We start from the raw sequence: 17,252 nt of genomic DNA, 5'->3' as shown, positions 1-17,252 counted from the left end.
AGTTGTGTAGTCCCTTAGTCTGCAACTTACGGGTTTTCCAGATTGCTTAGGGAGGGGCTAAGGAGCATATGCTCAATTGCGGCTGGTTTTTGAGTAGTCAATCGCCAAACGTTCCTTTTCGTTGGCTGCTCGGGTTGAAGTTGTGTCATCTCTTGGTTTCTTTTTGAAGAAACAGTGGCAAGTCTGGTTGTTGTACGTGGTTCCATGGTGGAACGGTGTTACGAGATTGGCTTTCAACCCCAATAATTAGGCCTACGTCGCTTTCTCGATCAATCTTGCTTCCTGTATCAATGTGCTTCTCCCCTCCTAAAGTTTTTGTTTTCCTAGCCTGCCTTGGGATATCTTATTACTTTTTAGTCATTGTTAGCTTTATGAGTTTAGTGTTATGAATAACTTTTGTCTCCGGATACATGTTATCTCGTTGGTTCTTAGCTCCGGAAGGGTGATGTCCTTGCTGGCTTTGTGTAAAACGTTGTTTGATCTAATATTAATCTACCGACAAAAAAAAAGATTTGATTTGAATTTGAAGAATGCTTATTGGTTTATGGTTTTCTTAAAAAAATTATATTAATAAATATATCATCAACGCTAATCATTTTAGAGTATATGTCCAATATATTCTATGGTTTAATGTTATCTAAATGGGGTGAAGAGATGTTGTATACTTGTACGTAGTTTGTAGGCTATTCTCGTATTATTTGTCGTTTTATAGTTAAAATTTTATTTCATTTTAAGTATCGTTTTATATTTTCAATACAAAATTTAATAACAATATTCTCCATTTTATTTTTATTGGTTAAAATATGGTTATGTATATTGGTAATGATGTTTTTTATTTTGGAAATATGAAAAATTAAATGTTTTCCTAATTTGTGTGCATAAACTTAAAACGACAAATAAAGTGAAACAGAAAAAGTAGTAGTTTGCAATTTTTTTTTTAATCCAAAATATAAACAAATATCCTTATTTTAGTAGGTCAATTAATAAAGTCCACTAGTAAATGAATATCTCAATTTTTTTTAGTAAAAAGTATTATGCGCTGCCGTAAAAAAAACATTTATGTATCGCTTATAAATTTCTGTGTATTAACTAAGATAATTAAGCTGTCGTCAAAAAAAAAAAAATTAAATTAAAGGCTAACTTTTCAAAAACTGCATAACATTACAACCAATCAAGAAAAAGAGAAACGACGGTGGTGATTCACGAGGAATGACGTGTAACGCCAGCTGTCCATCAAAGAGAGGCGCATCTACTTTAAAACACGTGACTCATCATCTCGCACGTGATCCCGGCATCGTCACTTTCGTCAGTCGTATCCCCTCTTCCTCTCCTTTCCCTCCTCGCCTTCCTTCATCACTTTCCTAAAATTGCATCACTCTTTTTCTCTGCTCCCAAACATCAAATCCCAAATCACTCTGATTGTCTCGTGTGCGTGCGTGTGTGCGTAACGCGTAGCTCTTTTGATTATCTTTGATCGGCCGATTGATTTTCTACTGCATCCGCCTTAGCAGTGAGATCGAGTTTGGTGTGCTATGTAGAGTTTGATTTCAAATGTTCATCGTGCCGAGAAGTTCGATCGAAAATTGAATGTGTGGATCTGATTGTGGTGATTTTATACAAAAACCCTTATTTGAACTTTTCTCGTAACTGCATCTGCCTTAGCTGTGTGTATTGGATCGATCTTAGATAGGGTTTCTAGATGGTCTTTGTGTTCTTCGCGTCGGTTTAAGTATTTGTGAGTTTTGCGTTAGGGTTTTGATTTCGCATTGAAACTTTTCTGGGTAGATCGAACGGGATCGCACTAATGAATAGTCGTACTTAAGAGGATTTTTACATGGGATCTAAGTTAGCTTTGCTCTATAGTCTATTCAGTTATGATCCTTTCAATATTCTAGCGTTGACCTAAGAGTGAGATTGGATTATTTCACTCTCTCTTGATTTTGAATTTTTTTTTTGTATGCATTCAGTGAGATAGTTTTGGTTTGATCCTTTCGATCTTTCTTTTTCCGTTGAGTTTAAGCATTGCACTAGTGAGGTTGTGATGAGGAAAAACTAGTTTTTTTTTTCATTTATTAATTATCATAGTTTTCTTATATACCATTTTTCGTTTCTGTGTACAGGTTTGATGCTTAATGTCTAACTGTTCCAATTATGGGATAAGTAGGAGCTGATATCATTGTAGACCTCAAGGAAATAAGGCAATGGGAGAGAGACGAGATGATGCTGGGCCATCAGAGCAAGGACCTTCGAATCAAACCTGGTGGCCTTCTGAATTTGTTGAGAAGTTTGATTCTGTTCATTTAGGATCGCAAGAGGAGACCTCTAGTGCTAAAGGCTCACCCAGAAATCTTGCTCAAGATGGGCTGCCATCTAATAGTGCTTCCAATATTCTTTGGAGCACTGGTTCTCTTTCTGAGCCGATTCCAAATGGTTTCTACTCTGTGATCCCGGTAAGCTTATTAGCTCTGTTCAGTAACGTTTCACTTAGATATTTATTCTAACTCGATTAACCGGCCGTACATGTCTACACATTGAAGTCTAGAATCTTTTTCTTTTCTTACTTTCTTTTTCTTAATGTTAGTTTTAAAAATTTCTACAGGATAGTAAATTGAAGCAACTATTTAATAGCATTCCTACATTGGAAGATCTTCATGCTCTGGGCGAGGAAGGTCTAAAGGCTGATGTGATTCTTGTTGATTTTCAAAAAGATAAGAAGCTTTTCAGGCAAAAGCAGTTGATTACTAAACTTGTCAGTGGATTGAACTCAAAACCAGCTGCTGTTATCAAGAAGATTGCTGGATTGGTAAGAGTGGTTGAGTTACTTTGTTTAAATGTCAGCTTATCTTAGAATATTTCTTGATGCATTGCATGCTTTATCATCTCATTCACTAATGGACGTAACCGCGATGCATGTTTCATAAATAATATTCGTTCCTGTAAATAATCACTAAATGACCATTTTGTTTCGTTATCCCAAAACGGCATGCAATGATATTGATCATGTATGGATAAAACAGAGGTAGGAAGAGTCGAGACAAGTTGTCTGTCTAATGAAAACTAATGCTGAGAGTGTCCGTTATAATACTAAGAAAGAGGCCACGTGATCGTAGCTTCTATCTTTACTAAGTTGTGAAACTATCAGTAAGTTTCTGTTGCGTTTGAAGATAAACTTCTCCAGACTATTAGTATCTTGCCTAAATCTTTCTCGAAACGCCACTTGTGAATTTTGCTTACTCAGAAAAGTGCTAAATTATGAAATGTGTATCTTCGTTTGCTAGCCCTTTTCTCCTGCATCCCATTTAAGCAATATATTATAGATGCAGTACGAGCAAGCATTTCAAAAAATCTTGTTTACTTCTTTTAGTTAGCATAATACCTTTGTTCAAATTGCCTGGCAGGTGGCAGATGTTTATAAGCAACCTACTACTCTGCATAGCCCGGCAAAAGCTACGCAATCTCTTGAAAACTGTGGTATTCAACTGCTTGGCCAGATCAAGAATGGCTCTTGTCGGCCACGAGCTATCTTATTCAAAGTTCTAGCTGATACGGTTGGTCTTGAAAGCAAACTTGTAGTGGTAAGTATTATAACGTAATTAGTGATCTTGAGTATCACTTCATTTTTTTTGCATGTGATTGATTAGTTTTTATAAAGTGGTTATTCTCGAGAAAATCTGTTCATTGCTTTAGTTCCGAATATTCTGATCAGTTTTAAACTTGCTATGCTTTTTTTGGTTTATTTGTTTGATCAGGGTTTGTCAAGTGATGGAGCTGCTGAGAGTGTAGACTCATACAGTCATATTTCAGTTACTGTTCTTCTTAATTCTGTGGAAATGCTGGTTGATCTAATGCGGTTTCCTGGTCAGCTTATTCCTCTATCAGCCAAGGCAATATTTATGAGCCATATCTCAGCGGCAGGGGAAAGTGATTCTGCGGAGAATGACTCTTGCGATTCACCTTTGGAGCCAAATAGTCCCATGTTTGGTTATTCAGATCATGAAAAGTAAGTAGTAATTGTAACTTTGAACTGTTAAATCTAACTGCAAGAACTTGCAATCTTATATATTAAAATAGAAGTCACAACTTTGATTCATGTGTGATTTTTTTAAAAATGGACCTAATGGATCTATTCCTAGAAAATCATGTTACATTTAATCTCTAATCTTATCATTTAAATTTTGGGCATACCAGAAAATTTTATTGGGCTATCAATAATTGGATTTAAACAATAGATGATTTATTGGATTTATAGATAGTGTAAATTAAATAGATATAATTTAATGTTGTAATACTCTGCCTCTATATGTTAATTATTAAAATATTTGTCGATGTTAACTTTTAAAAGTATAAAGATTTTTTTTAAATAACAAAAATCATATTATCTAACAATGATTAATCTTTACTACCTTAAACCAATGAAAACAAATTTAAAACTATATAGTTTATTTTAAAAATTAAACAAAAACTAAATGTTTAATTATTTACTCGATAATATAAATCTATGAAACGAAAAATTTAATTTTTTAAAAACTTTCTAAATTTGTGAAATAATACAATATTTTTGAATATAACAATAAAACAATATTTTACTAATTTTTATATATATAGTTACGATTTTAATAATGAAATAATAATCCGAACATATATATATATTGAAGAAGATACAAATACATGTGAAAGTTTGAAACAATCTATTCAATGGAAAAAAATATATCGTAAACTAATTATGTTTTAAAAATTGATAGACACATATATATTATAATATATACTAATTTAGAATTGAAAACAAAATGTTTATATAAAAATAAACAAGAACACGCGCGGGTCGAGATCTTTAAAGTGTAGCGCGAATCTTAATTTACTCAAACCTTTTTTCAATACTCAAGATTTTGGTGTGCAGAGTTTCTAATTATTGTTGTTGTACAGTGCAGAAAAAGATGAAAACCTTCTGTTTCATAGGAAACTGGAAGGGTCTCCAATTATGTCTGGTCCACCATCAAGAAATATGCTGTTACGATCTGCCTCCACGCTGGAGAGAAAATTAAGGTGATAAGCCTTTGTTGTTATTGTGTTTTTGTATTATGAACCAGCCCAGGGTTTAAAGATGCCTTATGTTCTATATAAACTGAGAAATGGAATAGATGACAATGTATTAATATTTGTATGTTATATTCTCTAGTTTATCACCGAGCGAGTCAAACATTGCGAATGAGTTTTGGCGGCAGAACCGGAGAAAGGTCATTGCTGATCAGAGGACTGCTGGTTCCAGGTTACTCTCATCCCAGTTTGATGTTTGGATTTCCTCATCATTCAAAAAATTCCATTCTTCAATTTCTTAGATGGTTTATTTGTATCACCGACAGCCCCGAGCATCTTTCCTTCCGAACACGTACGAAGTCCATGCTAAGTGGCGACAAGAACTTGGCACAAGATGTCACCGGCAATGTTGCCACAAGGTTGGTTTTGTTTTTACGTTGGTATGATTTGACCTTTCAATTTTTAAAACATACAATTATTGCTTCAAGAGGTCATGGTGTATGTTAGTCTTTTTAGTGCTTACGGAGTTCTTTTGCCTAGTTTCTGATATAATAGTATAGTGTCAGAGAACTTAGCTTGTGTGTAAGTTTGTTAAATATTCTTATGTATTCATGTGCAGCTCTAAATCTGTTGGAGGAGCGAAACTGGAAACAAAGAGAATAAGGAGGAGAAGCATTAGTATAACTCCTGAGATTGGTGATGATATCGTCAGGTGTGTAGTTTGTTGTGGCTCAGTGACCTTCATATGCATGGCAGGCCCAGTATGACGGTTTTTGAAGTGTCGGCATTCTGGCTACATACATATCGATAAAGCATTCCATATATGAAACTAAATCTTTTTAGCAATTGCTATGATCGTTACGACGTTACCTCAGTGCAGAAGGAAGCTCCAGTGTTTTAACTTTTGTTTAAAAGTTACTTGCTAATCTTTTTCAGGGCAGTACGAGCGATGAATGAAGCATTGAAGCAGAATCGCCTCTCAAAAGAGCAATGTGATGATAGTTCATCTCCTAGCTCTCCAAATGACACAGGCGAGGGCCCTCATCTCCAGAAAATTGTACGTAAATATCTCTATAAAACAAAGCTTATTGATACATCGATCACTGAAGATATTTTGAGATATTTGGCTATGATAGCTTGTAATTATAGAATTTAAAATACTAAAAACAAAGGAACTTCGGATGCAACAGCATTTTATGAATTTCACGATATGAAGCTTAAACTCCTAGAAAAATGCTGTGTTTAATCCGTAGAAAAACAAAATAAAGCACCCATTTTCTGTTTAAGTAACGCACAATAATCAATTACAAGTAAATATTTGTTTGATGTTGCGACCTGCTTACAATTATTATTCTTGGAACATTTACTCAATTTGGATAATGACTTGGGAATTTTTGTGGCTTAACTAGACATTTCTGCTTTTAGGTCTCTGGTTTCCATCTTGATGCCCATGACCAAGTGTCTGGAGGAAGGTCGACTCTTTCCAGGGAACCTTTTGATCCACAGAAGGCAATCTCACTACCTACGTCTCCCCAAAACTACCGAGGCCAATCCTATGAAAGGAGTGGATCATCACATCGTAATATAAGTCATATATGGGATAAAGTATTGGGATCTCCCATGTTCCAGAACAAACCATTGTTACCATATGAAGAATGGAACATAGACTTCTCTGAGCTGACGGTTGGGATTCGTGTTGGAATTGGTAAAATTGTTGGCTCAATGTTTTTGAATTGGGTTTATGCGTTCTTGTAAAATTGTTGGCCATATATTTCTTTCAAGAAAATTGACTACGGCTTTCATCTTGTGTTTCTTTACTGTCCTTCACTTAATTTACTTTTGTATAAGCAACCCCACTAAACTTCTTTTTTATTCTTTCTTCCAGGATTTTTCGGAGAAGTCTTCCGTGGGGTTTGGAATGGAACAGACGTTGCGATCAAAGTGTTCCTCGAGCAAGATCTTACAGCCGAGAACATGGAAGATTTCTGCAATGAGATATCGATTCTTAGGTATGTCTCTAGACTTCTTCTGTTTTACTCAAATGTAGCAATAACTTCTGGAGTTGTGTTCTGACTTTCTTTCCTGCCTTCTCTTTCTGTATTCATATAACTAACTACCAGCCGACTCAGACATCCCAACGGTACTCATCTATTTCTCTAAATTTTCATTTGTAAGATTTTTTTAGTATCAGTTTTCATTAACTGTGGTCTTTGACTTCGTGTAGTTATACTGTTCCTTGGAGCATGCACGAGGCCTCCACGATTATCGCTGATCACTGAGTTCATGGAAATGGGATCTTTGTATAATTTGCTGCACTTGAGTGGACAAAAGAAGAAGCTAAGCTGGCGGAGGAAGCTAAAGATGCTACGTGACATTTGCCGGTAAAATTCTTTCTTACTTATAAAAAGTTTCATGATTCCTTCCCAAATAGGATCTCTAATTATATCCCAGTGAGGATGAAGTATTCATTTTGTAGTAAGGATGTTCTTATAAACATTTTGCAAGGGGGTTGATGTGCATACATCGGATGGGGATAGTACATCGTGATATAAAGAGCGCAAACTGTCTTTTGAGCAGCAAATTGACAGTCAAGATCTGTGATTTTGGGCTATCGAGAATCATGACAGGCACGACAATGAGAGATGCAGTCTCTGCAGGAACTCCAGAGTGGATGGCTCCTGAACTTATCCGCAATGAGCCCTTCTCTGAAAAGTGCGATATCTTCAGCTTAGGTGTTATCATGTGGGAACTCTGCACTTTAACCAGACCTTGGGAAGGAGTACCACCTGAACGGGTAACATAACTTACCAAGAAGAAGACTCCACCATAGTGACATAATCATGTACATATCTAACCAGTTTCTGCATTCTTTTTTCAGGTTGTTTATGCTATTGCTTACGAGGGAGCTCGTCTTGAGATTCCTGAAGGGCCATTGGGAAAGCTTATTGCAGGTCTTGTGACTTCTCAAAGTGTTGGTTTTTGTTTTCTTTAAATTTTGTTACTGAATCTGTGTTTGTTTGCAGATTGTTGGACAGAACCGGAACAAAGACCGACCTGCAATGAGATACTTTCTCGTTTGCTGGACTGCGAGTATTCGCTTTGCTAACTTCTCTTAAAATCTTTTTACCTTTCTGTGAATAGAAACTTTGCAGTAAGAAGAGGTTTTCGTTTTTCTTCTTTGAGTTTGTACAAAAGAACTTTTGGGCGCTTTCATATCCGCAACAAGCTTTGTGGAACTCTTTCTTGTTTTGTCATTGCACATTAGTGAAATGAAACCCTTTTGAAAAAAGAAGAAACAAAAGTATACTTTTTAGTTTGCAGGTTTCTCACTAAATGATCAACGAACTTTCAGTTCTTTTTAGTATTCATACTGGACCACGTGAAGCTGGCTATGAGTTATTATATGACTTAGGCTAATTAAGGAGGATGTAAGGCCCCATAAGGTTAGTAGTACTGACTTAGTACCCTTGCATTGATTTTCATTTAAAGACAATTCTAAGTTTATAATCGTATTTTTGTGTCACTTTTCAAGCCTATCACTTGCATCATAGTCTTTCTAATATAGCAATGCATAAATGTCATGTCTTAGCAAAATTTTATAGTTTGAACAATTTTTTCTTGACACCACTTAATATTGCACAGTATATATTAAGAGAACTAAAACCATATATCCAACTACTCATATTTATGAGTTAATAACTTTGATTTTCATCTTCAGTATCTGAAAATTTCACCAGTCGAAAAAATATTACATTTACATACCATTTTAGAATATATTAATGCCAATTCATTTTTTACATTACATTGTTGGAAATATATATATATATATAGATAAATCATAAGAATTAATCAAGGTTAAAAATACATATATATATATATATAGAGAGAGGTTATTTCACTCAATTTCATTTTAGACATAAGGAATAAGTACCACACGGTACAGAAATAAACAAAATTTATAAAATATTCAGTTTAACTTTTTTAAAAAAATCATAGATAAACGTGTAAAATAACTGTCATACATTTTAAAAAAATGTTTAAGAACTATAATCAAATGTGATTAGAGTCACCTATATATTATTTCCATAAATACTTAAGTGAAAAATGAAATTGTATTTATACCTAAGATAAAAATTAAATTTTATCCACCAAACTTTTTAAGAAGTTATATTTTTTCTAAATTACAAATTAGCAATATATATTTATATATATATATACTAGCTGAGGCTGGCTCATTTAGCTGACACACGGCTTACTACATGCACACAAAGCAGAACCACACTGGTTTGTTTTTTAAATTCCTCCGTCCTACTCAATTCCGTTACCGTCACCGTCCACCTCCGTTACTCTCATCCTCACCGTTCATCTTCTCCGATCTACCTCCCCGTCGTTAACCGTATGAAGCACGCCGTCAACGGTTCCTTTTCTCCGGGATCTTCCCGTCCTTCCCCGTCGACGCTTTCCCGAGAAGATTGCTGGAGCGAGGAAGCGACCTTCACGCTAATCCAAGCCTGGGGCTCTCGCTACGTCAACCTCAGCCGCGGCAGCCTCCGTCAAAATCACTGGCAAGAGGTGGCTAACGCCGTCAACGACCGTCACTTCAACACCGGCCGAAACGTCTCCGCCGCCAAATCGCAGCCCTCCCGCACCGACGTCCAGTGTAAAAACCGGATCGATACCTTGAAGAAGAAGTACAAAGTCGAGAAAGCTAGGGTTTCCGGCGCCGGCGGCAGCGGCGGCTACGTCAGCACATGGCCTTTCTTCTCCGATCTCGACGACCTTCTCGGAGAAACCTTCCCGACGTCTAGTGCCACTCCGTCGCTGCAGATGACGATTGTTCCGGTTCCGGTCGCTCCACGATCGGCGATCCCCAGACGTCCGGCGCCGGCGCCGGCGATTATGCGAATCGGAGGGGACAATTTGCTCGGATATCGCGGGAATCTCAACGCGTTCGCGGCGGCCGCGGCGGCGGCGGCGTCTTCTCCGGCGTATGAAGATGATTCGGATGGGTCAAGGTCGAGATCGAGCGGAGGGAAGAGGAAGCGGGAGGAGAAGCAAGGCTACAAGGAAGTTGCGGAAGCAATAGAGAGGCTTAGGGAGATATACGAGAGGGTGGAGGAGAGGAAGAGGAAGGAGATGGTGGAGTTGGAGAAGCAGAGGATGCGATTCGCTAAGGAGCTGGAGTGTCATAGGATGCAGCTCTTCACGGAGATGCGTGTTCGTCTTCACAAACTCAGGCGTACTAAAGGTCCGACATCTTCCGGTGAGACATGAAGCCCTTACCTCGCCGTTGTTTCTGCTCTTGTGTATCTCAGGCTTGGTTGCAATTCCTATAGCATGATTGGTGATTAGTCCTTGTGAATCCGATAGGTATTATTCAAAAACTTGATTGATACAGTTTCCGACAGTTAAGACTTGGAACAGAGTATTTGATTCTGTCTTCTGTTTTGTTGCATTGTTACTTGTGTTTCTTATTACCAACTGACACGAGAATTAGTTGAGTAGGTGTCCGTGAGCTAGAAAGCTGAATCTGTTTCTCTGTTTACTGCTATTGAGCAGTGTTTTCTTAATTGCTATTCTATTTAAGCATGATGGCCAAGAAATTTAGGTACTAATTGCTTCGGAAGTTTGGAACTAATGGTATCTATGTGACTATAAAATCTCAACTGTGACCAACTTTGGTTTAGTGATCAACAAGTCCTGCCTGTAATTTAGCCATTTCATTACACACTATACCTTGTTTTGTGTATTTTTCATATCTCGTCACAATTTGTTAATCTCAGTTAGACCTGTTAATTTGATGAATATCTCTTCGCATTACAATGTTTAACCCAGTAGAACTAATAATCAGAGCACCAACTGTTGTATCAATTTTTTTTACACTATTTGTAAATAATAAGTGAAACTTGTCTGTCTATGCAGCTCTTGGGTATGGGATGATGGATTTGCCAAGTTACTTGTAAGCGGTAGGCTCCTTGTATTTTTGCTTTCAACTATGACAACTCTCACTCTCTTATCTCAACAATCAAACATTAATTGGTCTAAAGAGCCTTATGTAAATCCTCCCGTCATGTTTTAAGTGCCTGGTGTTTTTTTGGGGTCATGTGCTTGTGATTTACAGCAATATCCATGAGTGGTGAATTTGTGATTGTAGCACATTGATGAACAAGAGGTCAGCATGTAAATTATAAGATGTTTTATCCTTTGCTTCTGTAAAATATACCTCTCTCTATCCGTTGAAAAGCAAAATCGGTCGTATCCAAAACTATTGTTTAAAAAACCGATTTAACGGTTATAATCGGTTTAAAGCGTAGTAAATCGGTAAAAGTTGGTTCAAAACATCATGAATCGTTTTAAGCATTCTTTTTTTTTCCCTCTGAATATTTAATATTAAGGGCCAAAGCCCATCCGAAAACATTACAATAAGAAGCTCAAACATCCGGCCCAACTAAAAAAAAACCACATATGGACCTAAAGTCCAAACCCCATAGCCCAGAAGCTGGAAATCCTAGTCTTCCCAAGCTAACCGACGTCAACGGCGTCGCACACCACCAGATCGAGACTGTGCGACCTTCACCGCTCGAGAACCTTCATCGGAGAGCATCCATCGATCTAACACATCGAGATCTCGTCTGAAACCCAAGCCAAACGGTTCACCACACACCAACACAGATCTAATATCACTCGAACAAATAAACGCCTACAATCAATCCATCATCTCCGACATCCATGCACCGGTTTCAGATGATAGACCAAGAGGCAGAAAGGCTTTGAAGTGCAGACTCATAGATCGAGAAGAAAAGGAATAAAAACCGGGAGCCAAAGAAACAAAACCGGAGAAGGCGATACTAGAGGAGCTACCACCCCCGGGAACACAAGCCGAAAATCGTTTTAATCATTCTAAATTGATATAAATTAGTTAAACTAAGTAATAATATTAGTGCAAGTCAATAAGTTTATCTGGTTTCGTTTTTTGTATATTTAATTGTTATAAATCATCAACCTAATTTTTTATAAATAAATCTAACAAATCGAAATATCTAATATTATTACTTAATTTAACGTTAGGTGTGCAAAGGACTAGTCATTTTTGTTACTTAATTTAACGTTAGGTGTACAAATTGTAACGTTAGGTGTACAAACGAGTAGCCAAGGACAAGAAAATAGGTTTAAGATTGTTAAAAGCCCATGTATATTGGGCCTAATTAAGCTACAAGCCCACCTCCATGAGATCAACATAAATTAAAAAATTTTAGGTCAAAGTCTCTCTTGTGAATCTCATTAATTTATTCGCCCGACACACTTTGCCCCTACACAGCAGACAAGACAAACAAACAAAAAAAAAAACGATACGATGAATCCCTTCTTCACTACAGATATCACCACCGACATCTTCGCGAGACTCCCTGCCAAATCAGCCGCCAGGTGTCGCACTCTCTCGAAGCAATGGTCCTCCGTCCTCAGCACTCAAGATTTCGCCGAACTCTTCCTCACTCACTCCTCCACTCGTCCGCGTCTCCTGTTCGCCGTCGAGCGAAACGGTCTCTGGACCTTCTTCACTTCCCCTCAGCCTCAGTCCTCTCATTCTCCCGTAGTAACCGCCGAGTTTCACACCAAGTTCGCCGGAGACGTGAGCCGATACCTCTGCAGCTACGCTTCCGGTTTGATCCTGTTCCCCGACGTGTGGATTCCGAGTAAAAGTGACGACACCAACCCTGTGGTTTGCAACCCCGTCACCGGAAAGTACGCGACTTTACCTTACCTGAGCATCTACAGAAAGTCGCGAGCTTTTCTGGGGTTTGATCCTGTCGGAAAACAGTTTAAGGTCTTGTCGGAAGATCGTCCCTTTTGTAGTCAAAGCGACCATCATCAGGTTCTGTCTTTAGGTGAAGAGTTGAGTTGGAGGGTGAAGGATGGTCCACAATACGACCATTGTGTGTCTGAAGCGATTTGCATCGAGGGGGTTTTGTATTACTTGGCCGAGAACTTTAGTGATCCACGTGTGGTTGTTCGCTTTGATGTTCGGTCTGAGGAGTTTGAGTTCATCGAAGCGGGTTGCTTTTCTGGTGAAGAAGTGGCTGTGAAGTTGATTAACTACAAGGGGAACTTAGCTGGTGTCGAGTGGAAGTATGTTAAAGCTGATGATGAGAAGATTGTTCTTGAGTTGTCTTTGTGGGTTCTTGAAGATGTCGAGATGAACGAATGGGTGAAGTCTGTTTACGTTTTGTCTGAGGAGAAGATTGTTCGTCGTTGCAATTTCTCTGTTGCGGGGATGACTGGTGGAGGTGAGATTGTTTTGGCTATGGACTACACTACGAAACCGTATTACGTCTTCTTCTTTGATCCGGAAAAGAACACTCTCAGAGGCGTTGAAGTGCACGGTTTTGGAGATAAGCTTGAAGCGCTTGGGACTCGTGGGAGGGTTCGTGTCTTTGTTGACTATGTTGAGGATCTAAACGTTCATGATGGGAAGCAGCTCAAGTCAAGCATCTCTGCTCCTTGTGAATGATGAATGAAGCCTTCTTATGAGGAGATAGTTTGGTTTGTGATGTTAATCCAAGTCTATCTTGAAAATCCCTTAACCTTCTTATGCTAGAATTAGAGTTTTCTAATGTGATCTACGGTTTAGCTAGGCCATCTCTACTGGAAATAATATTTGACAGACTCTATGTCTTTCAGACTTTTATGATTATAATTGAGATATTTAAGACTTTGTCATATCCTTTGGTACTCATTTTTGAGTTTGTGTTATATAATGGTTACCTTCTAATGAGGTATATCTATGAAGCTATGATTTTATTTGTCAATGGATATCAGTTTAGAAACAAAATGATGAAAATTTCAATTAAGAAAAAATGGCTCTCTTTGAATCAATTTACGTTCATTAATCAATTTAAAGAAAAGAAGTGTTGTTATAAAAGGAAATGCTTAACGTTGTCCTCAAGTAACTTGTGACTAGGGCACACCATGTCCTTCACTTTCTCTCCCTCTTTATATATATTAAAGGTTGGCACTTTCTTGATGCTCTCTGCTTTCGCCAATGCCAAGCTCTCATCCACATCCACCTATATACAACAACAACAACAACAAAAAAAACTGTTTAAAAAACATATCTCGTTATGCAAAAACAACACAAGATTTGAGCACAAGAACATGTGGTCTTACCATGAAGAAATGTACTAATGGATACCGCAAGCACAAGGTGTTGATGAATGGAGATATCGCTTCGCTTTGTCGGTTTGATGATGATTTGAAGTAAAACACAGAGATTCCTGAAGAAAAGAAAGCTACCAATTTGTAAGCAAATAGAGAACAAAGGAACCTGTAAAACTTATAAATTCGCAAAATGGGCTATCTACCGGGAAGTGATGTAGCTGTTTTGAATTTATCTAAACTCGAAACCTCTTCAACTTCATTATTGTATCCCAAGTACTTGTGTTCTTCAGATTTGTTCAATAATGCTCTCTGTAAAGACTCAGCAACCTCACTATCTCCTGGAAGTTCCTTTCTCAACACCTCATAATCTCTAACCGCATCGTCCCATCGACCAAGCTGCATTTTTCAACAGAAACAACAATTGTCAATCTCCAGAACACTTTCAAAACTCTGTTTCAGAAAATCTTTAAACCCAACCTTTCCATAAGAAGCAGCTCTTCGTAGAAGAGCCTTAGTGTAATCAGGCTGGATCCTTAACGCTTGGTTACAATCATCAACAGATTGGTCCCACACACCGAGCTTAAACCAACACGCTGCTCTATTGCAATACAGAACGGAGTTGAAAGCATCGAATTTGAGTCCCTCTCCGTAAGCCACACTCGCTTCTGAATATCTCCCGGAGGTGAAAAGCTCGTTGCCACGTGTACGAGCTTTGGCCACATTGGTTACGTTGTTCAAGACTGATACTACCTCAGGGTTGTTGCTGCTATGATCAATCTTCATAGCTCTCTCTGCCTTTACAAGAGCATTCTCAAATCTGCAATAAACCTAACATCTCTACTCACTCACCCAAAGAACCAAACAAACACTATTAATAAAAAGAATCAAACGTTGGTCGAAGCTCACCTTCCTAGAGCCATGTCAACTTGAGCTTGAACACAGAGCACATACGCATCACATAACATACCAAAGAGCTTAGCTTGAGTATGATGATGATGATGATGATGATGATGATGATGATCCAGCCTCTGAATGGTGGATAGACACAAATCTGAATCCTTTATCTGATGAAGCCGCAACAAGGCTTCAGCTTTACAAGCTACAAGCTGCACAATCACAATCAAACACTCACTAACTGCTTCAAACAGAACACAAAGAAGAAACACGCATTGATGATCTGTCTTACCTGAGGAGAAGAATCAGCTCCGTTGGCAATCGCTGCATCGATCTCGGTGACTACCTTTTTCCAGTCACCGATCTTTCGAGCCTCGCTACACAACCTGAGATGCTTCTCAAGTGTCTGGACCCGCTGCAACTCAGTTTGGTCGGGACATTGCCCGGAGAAACAAAGGTGACGTCTTGCATTCTCAGCTTCTCCCAATCTAAACCAACAAAAGATCATTCCTCTACCGATCTATTACAACAACTGTAGCAAGGATCTTACCTGAGATAGAGAGAAGCGAGCCTCTGGTGAGCTCTAGCGTAAGAAGGATCCAATCTCACAGCTTCAAGACACTCTTTAACAGCTTCTTTCAACCTCCCCGACGCAGCCAACGCCGCCGCGCGGTTGCTTCTGTAAGCTGGATTCTCCGGCGACATTGAGATCGCTTTGTCGTAAAGCGACAATGCCTCTGAGAAGTTCCCTTTCCTATACATATCGTTACCCGCCTTCTTGACCTCCTCCGGATCACGCGTCTCCGGCTTCGCCTTGCCGCCGCCGCCGCGCACGATGTTTCCGTGGCCGTAGTTGCCATTGCCTGTGAACAGTGTCTCCGGTTTAACGGAGGCGCGTGAGGCCATTCCGGTCTTCGGAATTTTCCCCGACGGACATATGTTGCCGCTCGGCACAACGCCGGGGCTCGGCGACGTCGCGCCGCTTGCTCCGCCGCGATTTTTCACCGGAGAGAAGGCTAACCCGGAGTATATCAACGGCGTTCCGGCGGAAGCGGATCTTCTGTGACCCGGTTTTGGATTCCGGTTCTTGGCTCCGGATCCCGGTGTAGCCGAACCGGACTCCATCAGCTCGCCGGAGTGGCTCCGTTTAGCTAGCTGAGAAGTGACGGAAGGTTTGCCGGAAGCAGAGCCGGAGGAGCTAGAGCTGCTGCCGCTAGCGGCTGGAGTTGCGGCGGCGGAAGAGGAGACACGTGGCTTCAACGGATAATCGAGTTCTCGGAAGTCCGGTTTGTTGATGACGTCATCGTCATCTCTTTGGAAGTTGAGAGAATCATGGAATCTATTAGTAATGGAGTCAATGGAAGGTTCCAACGAGTGTCTTCTGTAATGTGACATCTTTTCAGAAACCAAATCTAATGGCTTCAGCGTAATAAGAATGAAGGAAGACGAAGAACAGTTCGTGAAGAGAGAGATAGAGAGAGATCTTGTGATATATAGCAGAGAGGAAACTAAATGAAAGGGTGGGTAAAAATCAAAATCAAAATTTTTAAATATAATTAGATTTTGCGTTTTACGTTTTTATTAATTTAATACAAAGGACTACTTCTGAGATTAAGACATTGATCTTCTTCTTCTTGTGATCATCAAGAGGCACGAGCCGCTCTTGTCTTCATTGACTTCCGTATCTTTCACGGCTACTTTGTCGTTAAAAAAAGGGTAGACTATGTAATTTAAATTTTTAATGTACTATAGAGACTGAGTATGGTTGACTTTGTGGATTATTACGTTTGAACAGAATAATATTTAGATAAAATTCTATTTGCCGACCACACAAAAATATGATTTTTGGAAACCTAATCCTCCATTCAACATGAGGCAATAGTTTTAACATTTAATGCATCCTGTGATTTTCGATGTGTAATACTGCAACCACACCTAAATCATGTTGACCATCCATGCAAGGCTCCAACTAATACAGTGACTTGTACATAAACTATACCGCCAGTATAAGAATTCACGGTTAAAATGATCTGACTAAAAGTTAACTAGGTTGGTTCGGTGGTTATATAATATGTCATAGTGACCTTTTACTTATGGAGTTATGGTTGATGTTTTTATAACAGTTTTAATTATGTTAGTGAATATTTTTGTGTTTCAAAAAAAAAAAA

The 17,252-nt window shown here is 38.7% G+C and overlaps 4 protein-coding genes across 6 annotated transcripts; 3 read left to right on the top strand and 1 right to left on the bottom strand.

Annotated features, from left to right (window-relative positions):
* The first annotated feature begins 1,296 nt into the window (after nt 1–1,296).
* On the top strand, nt 1,297–8,347 carry LOC106368286 (probable serine/threonine-protein kinase SIS8). 2 transcript variants are annotated; one of them, XM_013808206.3, is made up of 17 exons: nt 1,297–1,589; nt 2,121–2,450; nt 2,600–2,803; nt 3,399–3,575; nt 3,750–4,000; nt 4,924–5,043; nt 5,177–5,266; nt 5,361–5,453; nt 5,654–5,746; nt 5,971–6,091; nt 6,460–6,739; nt 6,920–7,043; nt 7,155–7,174; nt 7,259–7,415; nt 7,540–7,828; nt 7,913–7,985; nt 8,058–8,347. In XM_013808206.3, exons 2-17 carry the CDS (start codon nt 2,202–2,204, stop codon nt 8,138–8,140), a joined length of 2,424 nt encoding a protein of 807 aa, XP_013663660.1. In that variant the 5' UTR covers nt 1,297–1,589; nt 2,121–2,201; the 3' UTR covers nt 8,141–8,347. The 2 variants fall into 2 exon arrangements, with proteins under 2 accessions (XP_013663660.1, XP_013663659.1); XM_013808205.3 differs by having other exon boundaries at nt 1,297–1,606.
* Nucleotides 8,348–9,240: 893 nt separating this feature from the next.
* Nucleotides 9,241–11,245, top strand: LOC106368284 (trihelix transcription factor ASIL2-like). 2 transcript variants are annotated; one of them, XM_013808203.3, is made up of 2 exons: nt 9,241–10,297; nt 10,957–11,245. In XM_013808203.3, exons 1-2 carry the CDS (start codon nt 9,433–9,435, stop codon nt 10,995–10,997), a joined length of 906 nt encoding a protein of 301 aa, XP_013663657.1. In that variant the 5' UTR covers nt 9,241–9,432; the 3' UTR covers nt 10,998–11,245. The 2 variants fall into 2 exon arrangements, 1 of the variants encoding a protein (XP_013663657.1); XR_001273998.3 differs by having other exon boundaries at nt 9,253–10,404.
* Nucleotides 11,246–12,287: 1,042 nt separating this feature from the next.
* Nucleotides 12,288–13,754, top strand: LOC106368283 (F-box protein At3g57590-like). Its single transcript, XM_013808202.3, has one exon. It carries the CDS (start codon nt 12,389–12,391, stop codon nt 13,541–13,543), a length of 1,155 nt encoding a protein of 384 aa, XP_013663656.1. The 5' UTR covers nt 12,288–12,388; the 3' UTR covers nt 13,544–13,754.
* Nucleotides 13,755–13,864: 110 nt separating this feature from the next.
* Nucleotides 13,865–16,597, bottom strand: LOC106368282 (TPR repeat-containing thioredoxin TTL4-like). The gene is made up of 7 exons (XM_013808201.3): nt 15,635–16,597; nt 15,377–15,572; nt 15,097–15,296; nt 14,668–15,007; nt 14,394–14,586; nt 14,200–14,306; nt 13,865–14,099 (listed from the first exon to the last, which is right to left on the bottom strand). Exons 1-7 carry the CDS (start codon nt 16,477–16,479, stop codon nt 13,947–13,949), a joined length of 2,034 nt encoding a protein of 677 aa, XP_013663655.1. The 5' UTR covers nt 16,480–16,597; the 3' UTR covers nt 13,865–13,946.
* Between the last annotated feature and the right edge of the window lie 655 nt (nt 16,598–17,252).

The sequence above is a fragment of the Brassica napus genome, chromosome C8 (assembly GCF_020379485.1).
Source record: "Brassica napus cultivar Da-Ae chromosome C8, Da-Ae, whole genome shotgun sequence".
Lineage (NCBI taxonomy): Eukaryota > Viridiplantae > Streptophyta > Magnoliopsida > Brassicales > Brassicaceae > Brassica > Brassica napus.
The sequence above is the reverse complement of the archived record's forward strand: the minus strand, read 5'-3'. Positions and strand labels throughout refer to the sequence as shown.